General features: G+C 41.7%; 1 protein-coding gene across 1 annotated transcript; it reads right to left on the bottom strand.

Annotated features, from left to right (window-relative positions):
* Positions 1 to 1,682: 1,682 nt before the first annotated feature.
* LOC116992667 (arylsulfatase D-like) lies at positions 1,683 to 20,347 on the bottom strand. Its single transcript, XM_033052504.2, has 11 exons — positions 20,249 to 20,347; positions 17,488 to 17,557; positions 16,332 to 16,472; positions 15,443 to 15,564; positions 14,414 to 14,536; positions 13,114 to 13,537; positions 12,110 to 12,246; positions 9,922 to 10,056; positions 8,339 to 8,501; positions 7,313 to 7,434; positions 1,683 to 2,475 (listed from the first exon to the last, which is right to left on the bottom strand). The coding sequence occupies exons 2-11, from the start codon at positions 17,538 to 17,540 to the stop codon at positions 2,117 to 2,119; spliced, it is 1,779 nt and encodes a 592-aa protein (XP_032908395.1). The 5' UTR covers positions 17,541 to 17,557; positions 20,249 to 20,347; the 3' UTR covers positions 1,683 to 2,116.
* Between the last annotated feature and the right edge of the window lie 773 nt (positions 20,348 to 21,120).

Here is a 21,120-nt window from a genome sequence, read left to right as displayed (position 1 = left end):
CAGTGAAGTGAACTGAGAAAAAACTTAACTGATAATGTAGATGCTACTGGATTGTCTGGCTTGACAGCTTTTGGCTTAGTTCCTCACTGAGAAGTAGGATTTTTCCTCCATCTCTGAATCAGCCAAAATGGCTTTAAAATGTGTGGTCTTTTTTATGCTCTTTCCTCCCTGCATGAATCCAGTGAAATGCAGCTGCTCTGGTTTCAGTCCCTGTCAGTCACAGAAAAGTGACAAATCTGATGAGTTTGCAGCAATGTTAGTGCAGATTTAAACACTATCAAGAAGTGAGAACAAACATATTTTTAGATACTGCTGTCAATTGTGACATTGAGGCACCCTATCAGTTCATTGTCGTACGTTCCCTTTGATTTACATGGAACGTTTTCCACATAACTTTCTTGGTGACCTTTCAGAGAAAAGGTGAAATGGCAAATATCTTGGAGAAATGCCTGGTCAGCTTTTTGGAGCTGCATTTGGAGCTTTTGCATTTGGTGCTGCATCATGGTCCAACCTATGCTGTTTAAACAGCAGCAACTCGCCACACCCTGACCTAGCCCTGACACCCTGACACTGCAAAGGGTGCATAGTCCAGGCATGCACTCTCTTTTGTCCCAAAGGTGGTGAAAGGGACCTGCAGTGGCAGCTCAGGAGCTGAGGGACCTTCTATGGGCCTTCTTGTCTCTTCCTGCTTCTAAAAGGCAAAAAAAGGGCACACAGACAACCTTGGTCCTGAATAGAGCTGCACTGGTGTGGCTCCTCAAGACAGCAAGCTTTAATGAAACACATCACCTGAGGTACCTGCTCTGCAGCTCTTATCATCCCTTGATTGTTTTTAAAGCCTGGGTGACTGTTACCTGTATAGCAGGAGTTGAATATACAGTGTTCAGGAAGACTTAGAATTCTGAATCTGAGTCTCTTGCACACAGTCTACTTCTTTGGGGAAGAAAAAATACAGGAACCTCCATTTGAAAATCTGATTTGGCACAAAATCCCTGCAATATCATGGTTAGGATTATATCTTGAGAGATGAATTTATTTAACCTAGGGGCATCAAGAGAGGATTAGGTAATTTAATTCCCTCCTTTTCCATAATGACTGTACAGAGTGCTGACACTTGTTTGGCTTGGGGAAGATGACCTGTACACAGAAGAGATTAGATTGTGAGGTGAATTTTTTTAACACCTCCTACTGAAAACAAAGTGTTTTTTCACAAAACAAAGAATATTTTTCATGGGGCGTAATGGCACTCCTATGAAATCAGAGGCATTGTAACTCAAGTGGGACATGCAGGCTTGTGAATTGGTCTCACATATAGGTCCCAAATTCTGCAGTCTTCTCAAGGCAGCAGGGTGATGATTTTCAATGGTCTCAAAAGTGAGATGACTTATCTATATGGAGAACACATGTCAGTAAGAATTGTTGTGTTTTAACTTTCCAGAATAGCTAGGTACTTTGCTGCTGATCTTGAGATGCTAACTTTAGCTAATTTTTAAAATATATTTGTCAGTTCAGTTTTCCCTAGGAATTCTTACATGGCAGATAAATGCACAGATGATGAAGCAAAAAATTACTGTATATTAATAGATGTTTATTTCTGAGAGGCCATTGCATTTTGGTGTATTTCAAAATTAAATGCGCAATTTTATTTTTAATTATTTTTTTCATGGTAATCATCCTTTCAATTTTGTGCAACAAGTTAATTTTCATTAAAAACATAAGGCTTGAATAGGGATAGCCTTCTGGGTTCAGTTCTGTTCTCTTAGCAAGCATATTTCCTATACAAATATCTGGTATTGAAAATTTGCTATTTTATCAGTCATCATTTGCTTGAATTGTAAGTCAGTAAGAAAAGAAATTTTGATTCATTTATTTGGTATTTAATCCTGAATTATTCACTTGAGGGATAGATTATGCAGATGACCCCTAATTTTTTTTAAACCACAGGTTTACTTAATTTCTGTGGGTAAGAGAAAAGGTTGAACAAAAACAATCACTAATGTCCCTTTTAATTATCCCAGTATAATTTAATCTTTACCTGTAATCTGTTTATGACTGTAGTTATTTGAATGTGAAAAACAGTCAATTTCTTTAAAGCTAGCTGTACTTTGGTGTTAGACTATGCTTTGTTGTTTTCTTCATGACACCAACAGAATGGGAACGTCCCACAGCATGGCTGCAGCCATGGCTTCCATATATTATTGTAAGGAGACAGCTGTTGTGGGACTGGAGTCAGAGTCTTGTGATGCTCTTCCACAGCTCTTCTTATTCTCCTCATCACAGTATCAAACAAGGGCTCAGTGTCAGCTGTTAGAGGATTTGCCTCAGATGGATCTTGTGAGAGATTGAACAGCAGTGGAGGGTCATGATGGGTTACACCATCCCCAAAACATGGACAGATTCCTCTTCTGAAACAGGCCCCTGAGGCTTCTGGCTGAAATACTGGAGTAGCATAATGAGCCTTCCATACGGTGCCACCTGTCACAGAAAAAGCACATTTGAACAGCTTAATGTCTTTAGGAGCTGGGGGATGGTCCCTGAAAGGCTGGCTCATGTTTAAGTGTTTAAGCTCTCAAAGGGAAGCTTATGTCATGGTTGTTGCATACAAGGAAAAGGTGTTGTGGAAGCTGGCAGGCATTCAAATCGTTTTTTGTGGCTCATAGGTACACCTCAGCTCTGGGTACCATGTGCAGTATATGGATGCTTAGTCCAATATTTTCAGTACAGACGGAGTCTGCTACTTTCTTCTTCCCCTTTAAAATTTTTCATACCTTTTGGAGTGGGGAGAATGTAGTTCCCAGTTTCTGGGTGTATATATTGGTAGGTGGCTCTTTTTCTGGTTCTGTATGTCTGGGTGAAGCAGTAAGTTTAGGCAGAAACTACCACAGCTTATTTCTCTGCTCATGTTCCAGCACACTTCCAAAAAGAGTGGTAATTGCAGGCCTTTAAAACAGTAAAATATGGAGTCTAGTTTTAAGTTAACATGAAGAAGGCAAATAGTTCACAGCTTTAGAGCCTGAACTTCATCAAGCCTTGTACTGACCATGGGATAAGCACAGGTTTATAACTTGTGGTGGAAAAAGTGTAAGTTACTAGGACTACAGCTGAATGCAGTTCAACAGGATATTTTACTTCTCCCTCTCTCCTCCTTTTTCTCCTATTCCTTACCCCACATTTAGAAAGCACTACACTGAACTCAGAGGCGAGGATGTGCCCAGCAAGAAGACAGCAATCAGACACTATGTCTGAAAAAGGAGACAAGAAGAAAGGGGACATTCACCACTTGGAGTCACTTCTGTGCTCAAAGCATTAAAGAGCTGACAACTGCATTGTCCCTACATGGAATTTTCTTTTTGGTTCAATGGAGCCAGCTGAACTTTTTTCTTTTCTTCTCTTGTGGCCAGAGTTGTTTTTTATGTCTGGAACCTTCAGCTTTATTCTTCAGTTTCTCTCTTTGTCACTATGTTAGGACAATATTTTGTGAATAAATGAAATTTTAAAACTTCTTAAAAGACGAAGGGGAACAAATAACAGATATTAAGGGGTAGGTAATATCTTAGATTAAAATATCCAGTTGCTGGCTAGCTGACCAGCTCTCTATCTCTTTATTTTCACCACAGAGTTTCCACGTCCTGCTTCTGCACTTTTATGGAGGAATGCTGTCTCAATGGTTCTGAAATGTTTGGCTGTAAGAAAATGAAGATAAATGTTAGATATCTCCATTTCTGAAATTGTGAAAGAAAGGATAAAGAATGTTTTTTGAAAGAAAAAGGATTAGAACATGGTGGTGATTTTGCCAAGGTTGTGAATTCAATCCCCAGATGGGTCATTTCCTTAAGAGTTGGATTGATGATCCTTATGGGCCCTTTGCATATCAGAATGTCATGGATCTGGAAATAAAGATGAAATCTGACAACTTACTAGGGCAGAGACATACTCCTTAGGTCTATTTGAGTATTTGCCTTGCTGCTGGCTGGATCTGCTCTGCATCCTCAAGCTTATCCCTGTCATGTTACTAAAAGAATGTTTGTCTCATAACAGAAATGCAAGCATCACCTGTGATATCAAGGTGCCCAGAACATGGGATTTGCTTCTTATGTTCTGTTGGCCAGGCAGCATAGGTATCTGTTACAAGGAGTTAAACAAGCAGTCCCTGAGACATGCATTTGTTCTGAGTATCTAGCTCTAGTTGGTGTGCTGTTGTGATATTGCTAAAATAACCATTTATTGTATGGACTTACCTAGAGGTACCTAGGAACTTGTGATCAGTGTTCAGAAAAACTGAACTAAGTACAGTAATTTCACGAATACAAGCCGCACCAATTTGACCAAAATTTTGGTGGAAACCCGGAAGTGCGGCTAATATTCCGGTGCGGCTAATCTATTAACAAAATTCTAAAAGCTGCCAACACGGAAGTGAGAGCCCGCGGCAGCCCCAAGCCAAGCTGGAGCCCGGCCAGCCCCGGCAGAGGTGGGAAAGCCTGGCAGAGGCGGGGCCAGCAGTGTGGGGGGCGGGCGGCAGAGCCTGAGCCAGCATGGCGGGGGAGCCCGGGAGAACTGGGGCTAGCAGTGCAGGGGAGCATGGCAGAAGCAGGAAGGCCGGCGGGTGGGGCTGCCTGGCAGCGGGGGAAGCCCAGCAGAATCGGGGCCAGCAGCGTGGGGGAGCCCGGCGGTGCGGGGGCCGGCAGTGCCGGCCAGGGCGAGGAAACGCGGCGGCGGTGCAGACGGGAGGGGGCGGCCGGCGAGCCTGGTGGCGGCGGCGGCAGCCCTGCCGGCGGGGCGAGCGAAAGAAGCGCCGGTCGGCGAGCCGAAGCGGCGCTCGCGAAAGAAGCGCCGGTCGGCGAGCCGAAGCGGCGCTCGCGAAAGAAGCGCCGCTCGGCGAGCCGAAGCGCCGCGAGCCGAAGCGCCGCGAGCCGAAGCGCCGGTCGGCGAGCCGAAGTGGCGCTCGCCAAAGAAGCGCCGGTCGGCGAGCCGAAGCGGCGCTCGCCAAAGAAGCGCCGGTCGGCGAGCCGAAGCGGCGCTCGCGAAAGAAGTGCCGGTCGGCGAGCCGAAGCGGCGCTCGCCAAAGAAGCGCCGGTCGGCGAGCCGAAGCGGCGCTCGCCAAAGAAGCGCCGGTCGGCGAGCCGAAGCGGCGCTCGCGAAAGAAGCGCCGGTCGGCGAGCCGAAGCGGCGCTCGCCAAAGAAGCGCCGGTCGGCGAGCCGAAGCGGCGCTCGCCAAAGAAGCGCCGGTCGGCGAGCCGAAGCGGCGCTCGCGAAAGAAGCGCCGGTCGGCGAGCCGAAGCGGCGCTCGCGAAAGAAGCGCCGCTCGCGAAAGCGCCGCGGGGCGGGCGCGGGGCGGGCGCGGCGCTCGCGAGGCGCGGCGCAGGGCGAGCGAAAGCGGCAGCGGGGCGAGCGGCGAGCCCGGCGGCGGCAGCCCTGCCAGCGGGGCGAGCGGCGAGCCCGGCGGCGGCAGCCCTGCCAGCCGGGCGAGCGAACGCGGCAGCGGGGCGGTGCTGACGGGAGAGGGGGGCCAGCGAGCCCGGCGGCGGCGGCAGCACCACCCGGCCAGCCCCGCCGAGCCGTGGCGCTGAGCTGGGCCACCCGGCCCCGTCGGCAACCATGAGCGGGCCGAGCCTTCCTGGCCCCGCCCCGAGCCAGTAAAGCCCGCTATGCCGCGATCCTGTTACTAATTGGCCAATTTGTGAAAGCTGCGCACGGATTCTCGCGACGAACGAAAGTGCGGCTAATATTCGGGGTGCGGCTTATCTATTGACAAAGACAGCAACATTGTCGAGGCACCGGGGGTGCGGCTTATAATCCGTGCGGCTTGTATTCGTGAAACTACTGTAGTCATTCTTTTCCATAAATAATTGAGCTGAATTCTTTATAATTTATGCACTGTATAGCAGTTTGGAGTAGTGAGTGTAGAGTGTCTGGGGAGAATTGTTCTAATTCTGCTAAACTTTAACATTCACTTTTCACGGGTGCATATAATTCCTATAATGCAGAGTGGGAGACGGCAGACTCCTTGTTAGTTCACTTTGAAGGATACAGAGGGCCTGATTTTTATTAACCTGTGTTGGTGAGCTGGGTGCAGATGGATTACAGAAGGATAAAAGAAAAGAAAAAGGTAGTAGAAATCGGTGCTGACAAAAGCAGTGGGTGTTTCACTCATCTTCAAGACGCAAAGAGGGATATACAATTTGCTACTGAAGTAGCTCTGACAGAATCTGAAGGGTGCCTGTGCATGTTGGGGCAGTGTGTGAATTTAATATATCCAAGGGAAAGGAAACTTGCTGCTTCAATCCAGACATGTATCAAACCCATCTCGTAACAATCAATCAGTTTAATGAGCAGAAAGAAATGGACTGTCGCTAATAAGACTTATGGTGCAGAGGTAAAGGAAAGGACTCTAACATATAAACAAAGGATTCTTCTGGCTTCAGTGAAGGCCTTAAAGAACAGGTCCTGCCTGGGTGACATCAAGACACAATGGCTTTGTATCCAGGCTATACAAGAGACAGATGCTAACAGATAATAAATATGTAATGGGAGGGTGACATACTAGTAAATGAACTAAAACAGACTCTGTTGGCCAGCCCAATAAGAAGACATTGAAGTTAGAGCAAAGAATCAAAATTCTTGCTTAGCTGAAAGCTGAGCTACATATTTGATTGGTCTTTTATATGCAGAACATGGCATTGTTTCCAGGCTCCTTGCCATAAACAGCTCAATGGGAAAAATTGTGGAAGGGCATGCATAAGAAATCTAGATGTGCACATGGCTTCATAGGAACATGAATTCCACAAAATCCACTTGACATCTGCATGTTGTATGCACAGCTACTTAAGTGGAACTTACGTAGCTTAGAACAACAAGCAATGTAATTTAGGTAAGGAGAGCATCAGAACCTGAAAAGCAATTCTTCAAATGCCCCATTTGACTGGAGTATGAATTTAGCTCCTCACTAAGGAAGTGTGGCATAACTCTTCCAGCAGGAATATCATCCAGGAATTGGGGCAGTCAGACACAGCTTTCTCTGCACAGGAACTTTCTGTGTTCACAAAAAAATGGTGTGATTTACAGAGAGACAGATCTCTAAGAATGGTGAGAGATTCTTGAAGCTCTACTTCCCAGGAAGCAAACCCCTTCATCCCAAGCAAGGAAGGACAACTAACAGTGAGGCAGAAGAACTGGCAGTTTTAGACAAGGAGTGTATTCCATACATACTTATGTGTATGTACGTGTATATATATACATTTTATATTATATTTTATCGGAAGCTAGAGGACATTACATAATTTCTGACCTGCAGGAGAGGGATGTTCATACTCACTGTCCTTCTGGTGCCAGCGCACTGCATGCAGAAACACACCACAGTAGTGGAACAGGAACTCATGCCTGGAGTGCTGCTCTGTCCCCTGCAGCAGGGGCAGCAAGGTGTGCCCATCCATGACCCTGATGGAGAGGACCAGAGTCACCAGACAGCTTAGGAATTTTAAGTCTGCAGCTGAACCATGAACAGTACTCTATGTGTGCAGCATTAAGATTTCAAGTGTCATCACTAAACCAAGGTACAGTTTAGCTAATGAGCCCTGAGATTTTTAATTGGGTGAATGTGTGGAGACCAGTAATTAGCAGTTACTAGAAGTTTTTGCATCTCCAGCTAGTTCACACATCCTGCCTGAGGATATCAGACACCATTACTGTAATTTTCCTGGAAGTGATAACAATAGTGAAGGCATGGTTCACAGGTTTTAATTTTGCCACCTGAAACAGAAATCGCTGACAGCTCTGTGAGCTCCAGGCTTTGTAAAAAAAAACTAAAAAAACTAAAAAAAAAAAAAACCAAAACAAAAACAAACAAACAAACAAAACCCAAACCCAAAACAAACAAACAAACAAACAAAAAAAACCCAACAAAAAAAAACTTAAAAAAAGAGAAACCACTCACTGAATTACCTAACAATTCAGTTACAATCTGGGTTGTAACTGGGTTTAGTTACAATCTACCAGTATTTCTATGCTTTTTGCTGAAGTGGCTTAGCCACCCACACTTTCTCATGTCCTTTAGAGAAGCCTGCTGTTTTTTCAGTCATCCTAGTGTCCCAAATCAATCAAGTTTCTTTTCAGTGACAGGAGAACTGAGATAGCCAAATCACCTTTGAAAAAACAAGTGTTTTTTTTTTCTTTGCCGTTTTCACATAATCAGACAAGCTGGGCAAAGCTGTGCAGAAAGAAAGCTAGAGAATTGCCTGGTTTAGAAACAAAGAGAACTTAACATGTGGCTGTTAGGATGCATGGCACAGCTTTTGTTCAAATAAAGAAAGAAGCAATATGGTTTGTAAAGCCACCTCTGTACCTGTCCTGGGGCACTGCCCCTCCAGCCAGTTGAACTACTGTAGGATAAATGTCCATAAGGCTTGTAGGTTCATCAATAACTGTCCCTGCAGGGAACACTCCTGGCCATCTAATTATACCTGGAACACGGATTCCTCCTTCCCATCCTCCCATTCCTTTTCCACCTGTTATAGAAGGGAGAGAAGTGTCAAAAAGATAAAAAAAACAGAAGATACCCGATGTTTGTTGCACATGTATGTGAAAATGTTTTAAAATTTTTAGAATATTTCATGCACCTTCAATTAAAACCTACTGAGTCCTGGAAAACAGTAGACTGTCATTCAGTAGTGGCTCTTCTCATTATTTGTATCTGTGTCTTATTTATCTGCTTGTTTTTAATAAGCAGTTCCCAATAGCAAGAGTGAGTTTTACAAATATTTATTAATTAAACTGTATTTTTTAATCTTGCTAGTTTGTCTCACTGGGATATCCCCTGTTCTGCTGCATGTGGATGTAAATAATTATGTCTATTATTGATATCTAAATTGATATTGTATTCCCTCTTGCCTTCTTTCTAAACAGGCATGATTTCATCATTATCCTTTCATCCTGAACTTCCTAACCGCGTTTCTCTTTCCCCTCTGGACCTTCCTGTTACTAATATGTTCAGCTAGTGGAAGTGAATTCCTTAGATCAGACTCTAAGCTATTCAAGTGAGCCTCTGGGCCTTTTTCCATCTGTAACTGGCATGGAATCTTCATATCAAGAACTAAAGGCTAATTTAGGACTGTGTGTGGGTGGATTGCAGCTGTATCAAACATTGCTTGTGTGGCTCATACAGTAATTTAGTACTAGACAATGTGCATTGTGATGCTGAGCAAGGTCAATGTGCACATGACACTTCTGTGGGGAAACATGTGATGGATGCAGCTTTCAGACTTCATTGTACAGTAATTGCCAAGCTGCCCAAGATGTCTCAGTGGCTTTTCAAGGTTTAGTAATCTGGAGGAAGCACATACAAGAGATACCATAGGTCTTCATTTCCACAGAGCTTTTGTCACTGTCTTGCAAGCCAGCCAGAGACTGAGTCTAGAAGAAACTTTTATAGGATGGGTGAGAAACTGGAGAACTGTAGCAAGAAAAATAGACATCATGATATTTGCCAGTGTTGACACAGATAATCAGTAGAGAGGAACCTTTTGAAATTCAACAAAGGCAAATGCAGGGTCCTGTATCTTGGGAAGAATAACCCCATGCCCATTACAAGCTGGGGCTGACCTGCTGGAAAGCTACAGAGAAGGATCTGGGTGTCCTGGTGAACAATGAGCTCTCCATGTGCCAGCAGTGCCGTTGGGGCCAAGAAGGCCAAGGGTATCCTGGTGTTCATTAGGAAGAACATTACCAGCAGACTGAGGGAAGTGGTCCTGCCCTCTGCTCAGCCTCAGCCCTATGAATAGCTGATGCCCTGGCTTTGTTTCAGCCCTGCAATTCAAGATTATAATCCTATCCTATAGCTTATTAAATGTAGTCTGTTTGAATATATTATTTCTATTACTCCTTTTTAAAGAGGAAGTCTTGTGCATGTACAAACTACTAAAATTTTACCTTTATAGATCCCATTCCATCCACCCAACTGAGAATTTCCCCTGTGAGCCTCTAAGAATCCTCCATGATCAGATGCAAAATAAATGAACGTGGTATTCTTCAATTCCTCTTTGTCGACAACATCCAGAAGCCTGCCTATAAACAAAGCAAAACATCATAATTACATCAGCAGATGCAGACAGTATTTTTAGACCTTGACTACACATTCAGTAATACAGAGTCTTTCCATTTGCCTGAATGAGTTCTGTTATGATCTACCACTTTCAATACAGAGACCTTGACAAGTCACAGAGATGGGAAATCACCAGCAATGTAAGTTTAACTAAGGAAAGTGCTGGACTCTGCACCTGAGAGAAGGCAATCCTTGTTATGTGTACACAATGGGGAAGGAGATGCTGGAAAGCAACACCACAGAAGGGGACTGGGGGTCCTGGTTGATGGCAAGTTGAACATGAGCCAGCAGTGCCCTGGCAGCCAGGAGGGCCAATCCTGTCCTGGGGGCATCAGGCACAGCATCACAGCTGGGCAAGGGAGGGGATTGTCCTGCTCTGCTCTGAGCTGGGGCAGCCTCATCTCGAGTGCTGGAGGCAGTTTTGGGTGCCACAATCTAAGAAAGGTAGGGCCAAAGGAGGGCCACGATGAAGGGCCTTGAGGGGAAACCTTATACGGAATGGCTGAGGTCACTTGATCTGTTCAGCCTGGAGAAGAGCAGACTGAGGGGAACCTCATTGCAGTTTTCAACATCCTTATGAGGGGGTAACATAGGGGCAGACACTGAGGACTAGTGACAGGACCTAAGGAAATGACATGAAGCTGTGTCCAGGGACGTTTAGGTAAGATATCAGGAAAAAGTCTTCCACCCAGAGGGTGGTTGGGCACTGGAACAAGCTCTGCAACAAAACGGTCACAGCATCAGCCTGCCAAAGTTCAAGGAATGTTTGAACAGTACTCTCAGGCACATGCTGTCATTTCTGGGGTGTCCTGCACAAGGGTAGAGGTTGGACTTTGATGATCCTGTTTGGTCCCTTCCAACCCAGCATATTCCATGATTCTATGAAATGGTAAACACCCAAGAGAAAGCTGATGAATGTTTATAACATTTGTTTCTGATATCCATAAAAACAGAAAAATAATAAAAAAAACAATTAGAAAATAAATGAATGATACTTTTATTCATGCTACTCAAAATACTCTGTCAGCTTTGTTCTGTAGATTCTGCATGAAAAATTGTCTTTACTAAGACTCTGGAGAGTTCAGTCCTCACTAGCTGCTATCCTGTTTCAACTACATGTTCTTTATGTCTTGACTTCTGCTCTCCAGCTCTGCTTACAGAGCCTGTGTTTGAAGGGGGCTGGTGCCAAAAGAGGAAAGAAGAGCATGGCTGAGTCCTCCGGTTCAGCTGGATCTTGCAGGAGTTTTCAGCCTGTCCATTGAAAGGATTCAGGTTCCTCTCGAACTACAATCTTGTGGACATGGTTATTGGGGAAAAAAAGGTTCAGGGATTGAATCATGGCCTTGACAGGAGGCAATTATTTTGTTAATAGAGTCTTCATTTTTGACAAAATACAAACAGTACTCTCTCTCTCCCCCTGCCTCATTGAAAAGGAAAAACTAAGTAAAGGTTAAGTTTTTAAATCAAGTTAAACCAATCAAAAATTTAACCTGATTGGTATTCAAGAGCCTAGATTATGACCTAAGTGAGTCTTCACTGACTTCACACAATTTCTTAAGTGAAACTCCATAACTTTCTAACTTGAACTTTTGGCTAGGAGTTTTGATGTTTTTTTAATAAAAATAAATAAGTACACAAAACAATCATATAATGTAATATTCAGCAGCATCTCTTTGCATCTTCTAAGAGCAGAGCTGGAGAAATATACATTTTGATTAACAACCTGATCGGGGACACATTTGGTTATTTGGCTGCATTTAATGCTTCAGCATAGGAGCATGTAATTTAAAAACAGATAAAGAACAAATAATTACAAGGAAAGTTTAAGCTTTCATCTTAAAAAAATAAAAAAAGAGGTATTGTGTGGTTATGGTATGGCAATCTCTGAAACCAACTGCGTAACCAAGATGAGTTCACTGATTTTTACACAGGCCAAAAGGGAGTTCAGTGATCACCCCTTTAATGTCTTTTCCACGTCCAAGTGAATGAAGAATTTTCTTTAAGACCCACACTTACCCACCATCCAGTCCATCTCCTCTACATTGTCTCCATACAGGCCATGCCTGCTTCTTCCCTGAAACTTCTCTGTGGTGATGAGAGGGGTGTGAACATGTAAAAGGGAAACAAAGAGAAGAAATGGTCTATGCTTGTTTCTGAAATAAAAGAAAACAGTAGTCATTTCTCTTCAAACTGTCACTCAACCCAAAATATAACAGTGGTATTGCAGTTACTCTCTCAATTTATATTAAATTGTTGTGATCTAAACAATTTTCATTTTGGCATCTTTTTGGCTTTGAGGTTTTGGGAGACAGAAGAGATTAAAACATACCCCTCAAAGATTTTTTTCCTATGTTAAGACCAAAACAGTAATGGGTCCTTTGTTTTTCCAGTTCCAGATTAGACATGTGCCAAACATTAAATAAACAACTAGAAGAGGTCATAGCCAAAAGAGTGATACATTCCTGGAAGCAAGGAGAGCAGGACTCACTTGCCTGAGCTTAAACATGGATGTGCATCACTGAACATCTGAGGTGTCCTCGTGGAAGAGGCAGATGTGACCCACAGTGAAACCATATGGCCTTAACATCAAGCCAGCTAGAATATCCTAGGAAACTGAGACTACCTATGCTCCAAGTTTTAGAGAAGGAATTCATATTACCTCAAATTTCTCTTAAAAAACAAACACACAACCCCTAAATCCTGACAGAAATATGGATATGCCCAGATTTAAGACACAAATACTTTTAAAGACTTAGTAGTTTTTTCAATTCCAATTGAGGTTACTGATAATAAATGAAGGACACCTTTGGGAAAAAAAGTAAACAAAACCCACAAAACTAAACAAAACTCACTATTACTCTCCTGTTTGTAAAACATTAACTTCATATGACACTTTCCATGACAGTCCATTCCCAACTAAGATCATTTTTCTGTTCCTACTGGCAGAAGCCACAGTATTTGGCCAGAACTCCTTTGTATCACTTGTTCCCACCAGTCTGCTTCTCACCTCTGCTAATTACCTTTCAATGAATGCAATTGCCTCCTTCAGCATATTAGAAGTAGTTTTTTGTAGGTTCATGGGTTGTTCAGTGATATCATGGTTTCTCATCAGGATACAGTTCCAGTACTTGGTGAAACCATAGCTGGAGAACCAGGAGATGAACTGAAGAAGACCACAGATGGCCAGACAGATGATTATTTTCCATTTTACTGGAAATAAATTGGTAAGTTTTCCAATCACAAGAGTAACTACTGCAAAGATGATCATCTGAGTGTAAAACCAATACGTATCTTGCAAAGACTTGGCCAATTCAGGGTCATCTGTGCCTTGACACTCATTCACAAGGGTAAAAGGCATGCCATAAAAATAATCAAAACCATGATTTAAAGGATGGTGGCAGTGATCATGGCGGGTTTGGCAGTTCACACCCATATGCCACTTTCCTGGAAATAAAAAACAAAGATCTTAAATCCAATATTAGGGTGTGTCTTCCTGTATTTCTCAGTTAAGGTACAGCCAAGGGAGGAGTTGGTGTGGCATGGGGACAGACTCAGGGATCAGTAGTACACCATCCTTCAGATGCTGAATCCTCATTGATGAGGTCTCTTCTCAGCCACTTCTTCTCAAGGCTGAACAGGCACAGCTCCCCCTGCCTTTCCTCATAGGGAAAATTCTCTGGTCTCCTAATTATCTTTACTATTGATGAATCAGTTAAACAATGCTGGGCTCAGTGCTGACCCTTGGGGACACCACTGGTGACAACAAGACCCTGTGCCGCTGATCACGACCCTCTGGGATCTGCTGTTAAGCTGGTTCTCAACCCACTTCCCTGTCCACACATCCTTTCCACAGTTCCAGAGTTTGCCTATGAGGATGTTGTGAGAGACGGTTTTAAAAACCTTGCTAAAATCAATATCATTAACAGCAATGTGTTGAAATTGATATCATTAAGACCACTGTGGTGTCTCGATGCCAACTGCAGATGAAATTTTTCTGCTCTTAATACATCAGTGAACATCTCTGGTGGTTCATCCTAAAGCAATATGCACTGGCCAAACAAGATTCTTTCCTCTGAATTTACTTCCATTTGCAGTGTGTATTTATGTATTACATACACCTCATATTGGATTTACCAGGTACACTGTACTCACATTGGATTTGTGGATAGTGTTCTAAAAACCCTGCTGATTTTGAAAGTTATGCATACAAGAAAATCTAGTTTAACTGATCCTGGACATTTTGACAAAAAATGTATTTACAGAAGTAACCTAATTAGAATAACAAACAATTAAAAGGCAACAGCTTTCTTTGTCTCATACCTAGAAGTGCTGTAGAATAACCTTGCTGGCAGAGTATTCTGGCAAAAGTAGTTTCATTTGGTGGGAGCCCCCCTGAACCACCATTCCAGAAGAGAACCTGTCGTTGAGTGCTGGATGCCATGCCTAGAGAGGAATAATAGTCTTTAAAATAAAACAAGCCAGATTTCAGATTTACAGCCTTCTCAGATTATGTTTTCTAATGAATGGGACAGTTGCCTATGCCTAGTGCCTTTTTATAATCCATTTCCTATGCCCTAAGATATTCTGCTTGAACTCCAAAATTATGTCTTTTCCAAGCTCCATGTCATCATATGCTAGTGCAATGCAGATGCCTCAGCTATGCTGGGGTGTCTACAAATGGCAGGAAGACACATCTAGATATTGGACAACTTCTTACAGTCACAGTTCTATCAAAATACGATATTAAAAAACAAACAAACCGAAAAACAAACAAATAAGCTTTATCTAGAACAAATGGCTTACAGGATTAGGGGACCACACTTCTGAAATGTACAGTTCATGATTACATTTCTCTTTAAGCGGGTCAGAACCACATCAGAAGCTACACTGATTATTACTACTATGTGTAGTGGCTGAAGTCTTCTGTCATAAATTTACGTGGCTGAAATAAATATATTTTAAGACACAATTGCTGAGAACTATTTACAGTCTGACACATTTCACGGTGAAAAGTTTTCTCAGGATATTAAAAATATTACATTTAATACAATCCTAGTGCCACTGAACATACAACATCACACAATTTTCTTCTTTCTTTTTCTACCTCTGGGTGCTTTGTACTGTTTGGATTTTTGTCCATTTCTGTGTTGTCATTTAGCCACACATAATGTGTTTTATATGGGGATTTTCCCATAGAAATCGATCATTGGTCATCTCTAATTTTTTTCACATTTCACTGAGACTCCAAATCCCAAGATTAACTGTTCTTTAACAGGGTTTATTTAAGGGGATTTTTAATATCAACACTGACTAGACTAACTTCAGCAAACCATTGGAGAGAGGCCCAACCTGATCTGATAGGGTATCTGCCAGTCAGGAAAGCAGCTCTGCTTGGAGTACAGACAGCTGCTGCAGCAATGTGCTGAGTAAGTCTCACTCCATCCTTTGCCAGGCCGTCAATGTTAGGGGTCCTAAAGAGAAAAATCCCACCTCTGATAACAACATATTACACAGAAATTCATGGCATACTGCTCCTTCTAGTTTTGTTGAGCATACCATCAACAAATTTACAAAAATCTGTTTACCTACAACTCAGTTAGAAAAGCTCTGTGATTTATATGTATTTTTGACATACCTTGACTCCTTAGAAATGAGTTTTGCATGGGTATATGTGTTTTTACTAATAACTAAAAAAAAGGGAGGGGAAAAGACAAGTTATCTCAGGTATGTTCCACACCAAAATCCCATGCAGCAGAGGGAACAAGAGTCTGTTCACAACACAACACAACATCCAAGACAATAATAGGCTAGAACAAAGACACATCATTCTTTCAGTCTATATATATACAGATTGATAACTGCACAAGGGATAAATATACTGCATAGACTGACCTGTTATTTCATAATAAGTCTACTAGAGTTGTTAATTGATATTAAATTCTAATTTCATTCTGTCACATTTCAACGCTGGAATTATGGAAATTTATGCATTATACTCATTCCTCACAAGTACGGTGCAAAGACACATTTGCAAAGTTCTAAGTCCCAGAAAGTTTCTCAAGCATGCCTGTATAATTATGACTCCAGTAGGAACTACTGTAAAACATGCATTTTGTACCTAGTTTGAAAAGAAGTATATCTAGATAAACTAATAAATTAATGATGAATTTTAATGCTAAGTATCATCAGTAGGTTTTTAACAATTAAATTCACCAGGAAGGGATAATTTATTTCATACCTTATTGTATCATTACCATAGCAACCCACATCTCCAATACCAAGATCATCGGCCAGTATGAGTAAAAAGTTAGGTTTTGAAGGATTTGACACACAGGTTCTTGGAAACAGGCATAAAATTAGCCAAATATTTAGGTAGCTCCTAAAAGTAAAAGTAGAGGTAACAGTATTAAAAAAAAAATAAATAAAAAATAATTACAATAGACTTTAAACTACTATTCTGAAAGTTTTATGGGGACTCAGTATAGGTGCAAACAGCAACCAAAGACTGCCAGCAGATGGAGCTCCTGAATATGTACAGAAGTTCTTGAGTTTTATAATATTAGTACCATTTACTGGGATCGCTGTTGTTGTTATATTACTATTACGTTTATTGTTATTATGTTTATTATGTTTATTATTATGTTTATGTTTATTTCATACTGGAATTTTGTGTCTACATTTCTTTATTGACATTTGCACTGATCTCTGCAGATGTTCCCAGTAGATTAAGTGGTTGGATAATTACAAGTGTCCCGAGGCACCCTCTGTATGGAGCTCTAGGATGCTCCTGTTAAGGCTCCTGGAATGAATGGAACAGGAGCACGATGGTGATTGGTGTGGAGTGGTGCTGGTCATTATGGCAAGGGCTTTTGGATTGTGGCATTTACTGCAGCCTCTGCGACACACAGTGTCTGGAAAGTGCTCCTTAAGCCATGGGACCATCTGCAAAATCAAGGTGCAGCAGCAGACTTAATTATCTTCCTAGGAGACCCTAATAATATCTCTGTATGTTTTAGCTGCTCAAAGTGTTTGTAATTGGAAGCTTACAGCTATTCACCTGAAGTAAAATACATATGCTAGAACACATCTGACTGCTAATTCATTAGTAGACACTACATTAGTTCATTAGTAGAAACTACAACATGATAAATATATAGTAAGTGCACTATGCCATACACTGTATATACTCCTAAACCTCCATGTCTTATAAAAGTAGGCTAATACAGGTTTTGAAATGCCAATGGATCCAAACCTGTAGTAGCTACTATTAAACTATTAGATCCTCATTGAATTGGGGTGGTGGTAGTGAGGAAAATGTGAGATTATCTGCTTACATTTTCTTAAGCACAACACCTAAAATCCAGGACAGAGCCTCAGTGAATGCCTTTTCTTACCATTGATTTCCCCGGTAAACTTCATAGTTTTCCATTTTATGAAACAGGTACATAGCTGGTCATACAAATTCTGATGAAAAAGGAAAATAAAGAAATCTGAAGCCAGAAGTTCTGGTGATTTCGCAGTTTTGCAAGGTCTGGTTTGTTTCCAGCTGGTGCTAATTCCTGGGGGACTTGTGAGAATTTGGAAAGAAGGCAAAATGTTAATGGCTTTTAAAAAGTGCTAAAGGTGCCTATTACTCAATACATGCACAGAGCTGTTCATGTTCAATGAAAGGAATGTTTTAAACATTTGACAAATAAGGTAAAACTATTATCTCACTTTTTACTTAACTTCACATCAACTTTTGGGAAAACAATCTAACTTTACTGGGAGCTTATAAACTACAAAAAAATGCATCTTTAAAATCCATCCTGGAAACTAATATTGTCACTGTTATTCTTAGGAAAGGGGCTGTATAGTTCTTCAGTTTGGATGCCATCAAGTGCATTCAATTCTATCTGAATTGTTATTAAAAACTTCTAGTAACTAGATGTTTCTAGAAATATAAACACCTTTATGACTATTTCCTTAAAGGACTCCAAACCTTAAGCCATTTGCAAATTTAACAAGCCAGTTTTTCTGTCTGCTGACTCTTATGAAGTCAACCTGGACTTTAAGAAATAATCTTTTCATTCATTAAATACTTATTTTTGTCTGGCAAGGCAATTATATGAGTGGAAGTGATTTAGTAATTTTCTCTGGTTGCTGAAATAGAGAAACTTTGGAAAAAATAATGGCTTGGGAAATGTGCCCTTTTTCCTTGTGAATAACCTAAGGGATCTACAGATAATGTTGACTGGAATTGTGCAAACAGTCCAGCAGAAGTAAATGGTAAACTGCCTCCAGTGGGGAGTGGCGTGTGCTCAGCTTTGTGGAGTACACTGAGCTAAATTAGAGATGCCATTGATTCCATCACTGAGAAGAGAGAAAAAAAAATGGAAATATCCCATCTGTGCAATATCCCTACTTTTCCATAATTCTTTGTATTTCAAAACAGCCCAAGAACAAAGTTGTTGTTGGCAGTGCCAAGGAACAGACTGAAAGTAATGAGAACATTTACTTTATATAACAACTCAAGACACGCTTGTAAACACAAAGTCACTTCTAAACACAGAGAACTGAAAAGTTCTATCTTGACTAATGAAAGACTTGGAGTTTTTTCTCCAAAAATGAAAATTTTCAGAGAGTTTTTTATCTCCCTTTTTAGTACACAAGAGTTCACCTGGTTCCTTAGTCTGAGGAATATTAACTGCCCAGAGCAGAGTATAATTCTGTCTTATGCATTTCAGAGGATGAGCCATAAGACAAAAAATTGCAGATACTGTTATTCTGATCAGGAAAATAGTATTAAAAGAGTCACAATTTGGAGCCCATTGATGATTTTTCCAAGCAAGCTGCAGCTGAGACAACAACGGAAATAAAAAACCAAAAACAACCCCAAACCCACCACTACCTAAACAAATAAAGAAACAAATCTACAGTGTTGATGTTTCCCTTTGCTGTTGGCAAGATCCCGGAAGGCAGTACTGAAAGTGGGTGGGTCAGAGATTAATGGGAAGGCAGCAAAGTCTCTCTGACTCAATGCAGTGGCTGTTTGAAGCAAGATGCAGGTGCCAAGACCCCACTACCAAAAAAGCGGGTTGCATTAAAATGAAGTAAAGGACTTGCTACTAGGATCTCAAATGGTTTTGAGATGGCAGTGTAGCAGTGTTTCACAGTCACAGCCTGGATGCAGTTCCCCTGAGGCCCCACTGAGCTACAGTCCTATAGGATAGAGCTGGGGAAATGATGAGGCAATTAATCATTAATTAATGAATTACTGTCACAATTAATGCCTGAAGCCGTTAATCTGTGACAACAAAGAATGACTGATGGCTCTGGTCATCGCCTCTAATGGCAATATCTTCATGGTGCTCTAACAACAGACAGAGCTCTGCCTTCCCAGCCACTGTTAGGCAGCTTTACACTTAAAGAGACTACACTTGTAGTATATGATTAAGCCAAAATTATTACAATGAAAATCTAGTCTACAGTAAGTAGCTGAGGATCAGCCCTTGGGAGCTATAGTGGAGAAAAAGCCAGACAGATCTGAACATCTCAGAAGCCCCTTGACTCCCCAGAGTGTTGATCAGCTTCCCAAGCTCATGCAACAGCTTTGCTGTCTTCCACCTTCTCCCCACAGGTTCTTGCATCACAGTCAGCTGGTCATAGCACGCACATCAGTATTTAGACAGAAATTTATGTAGAGTCCTTCAGAAAAACTGTGAGCTTGAACTGAAGCATACTGGTGGTACTGAAAAGATCTAAATATCATTGGATGTGGCACTATCTGACTTACTGCAAGGCATTTTAGGAGCACTTCTCTTACTGAAGGGCTACATGAATGAGCACACTTACTAAAAAACCACCAAAATTTAAATATGCCTATTCACATTTCTCTGTTAGGGTTTAATTCCTTCTGAAAGCAGAGCTCTCACTGATAGTGCTAGGATGTGATGAGCCCACTTCTGGGCCCTAGGGCTTGTCCAGTTTCCTTAGCTGTTAAATGAAAAAACCCAACATAATTTATAACTCTAACAACAGCCTCTAAAATTCAAGAACCTCTTACAGAAATCCAAGAATACATCAAATAGTAATTCCCTCTGTAAGCCAGTAAGCTTACAGATCATCAGGACTAACAAAAAAGACCAACTCCATTTAACAGTGTGGGAAACAAACCCTGTTCTCAGTTGTTTTTGTTCCAAAATCCCTCTTGCTCTTGGATGTGCTGACCAGTCCTGATTCTCCAAAGGCGTGTGGGTGAAAACCAGCAGGAACTCGCTCCTGTTCTTCTTGCTCTCTCTTCCCTGTCTCTCCAGCATGGACACACTGGGATCCCTGCCAGCAGCAGCCAGTAAACTGGAACAGCTATGCAGGTTTTACATGAATTCCAGGCAGAGTACAAAGTCCTTATTGTTGAAATACTAACACAACATGGTGACTGCCTCTTCTAGATTTCCTATCTGGTTAATTCTGGGAAAATTGGTATGAAGTCTGCCACTGCTCTATTTTATTGCTTTAGAAGATATGCTATAAATAATAAAAGGATATGCTACAAATGGTTTTGATTGTCCCATGCAGCTTTTCTGGCCTTCCAGATGAGATAAAAGGACTAAAAAGGACTAGCTTGTTCTCCTCCTCTTCTGTCATGTTGTTTTTCTGATTTCAGTATTTAGAAAGGTAGGCATACCTGTGCTGAAGATGTGTTTATTTGTAGTATTTACTACCCATCCCCTTTTTTCACATCTTAACTCTGGTGTAATGCATTTCACAATTCAAAAGGTCTTGAGCAATTACTTAGAGGATCCTTATTTATTTGGTTCTCCGTGCTACTTGAATACAGCAATTGCTGAATTTAAGACTGTGTTCTAGAGAAGTCTGTAGGAGTCAGTGAGATGGAAAGATGAAAAGCTAAAACGATCAGATTCATATAACCCAGTGGCAAGGATAACCAGGGTTGGAGACAGTTCCTTTTTTTTTTACTTCTTTGCACTTATGACTATATTCAGTTTTGTAGTAGCCAGTTATATTCAGTTATTTTTGTAGTAGTT

Source organism: Catharus ustulatus, chromosome 2 (genome assembly GCF_009819885.2).
Source record: "Catharus ustulatus isolate bCatUst1 chromosome 2, bCatUst1.pri.v2, whole genome shotgun sequence".
NCBI classification, from domain to species: domain Eukaryota; kingdom Metazoa; phylum Chordata; class Aves; order Passeriformes; family Turdidae; genus Catharus; species Catharus ustulatus.
This window is presented reverse-complemented; position numbering and strand designations above follow the sequence as displayed.

Excerpts from the sequence above, each read along its gene's own strand:
- LOC116992667 (XM_033052504.2), bottom strand. The coding sequence starts at position 17,540 with ATGTACCTGTTTCATAAAATGGAAAACTATGAAGTTTACCGGGGAAAT. Across the intron at positions 16,473-17,487 it reads GTTTACCGGGGAAATCAATG|GAGCTACCTAAATATTTGGC; the intron begins GTAAGAAAAGGC and ends TTTTACTTTTAG. Across the intron at positions 14,537-15,442 it reads CAGATACCCTATCAGATCAG|GCATGGCATCCAGCACTCAA; the intron begins GTTGGGCCTCTC and ends ATTCCTCTCTAG.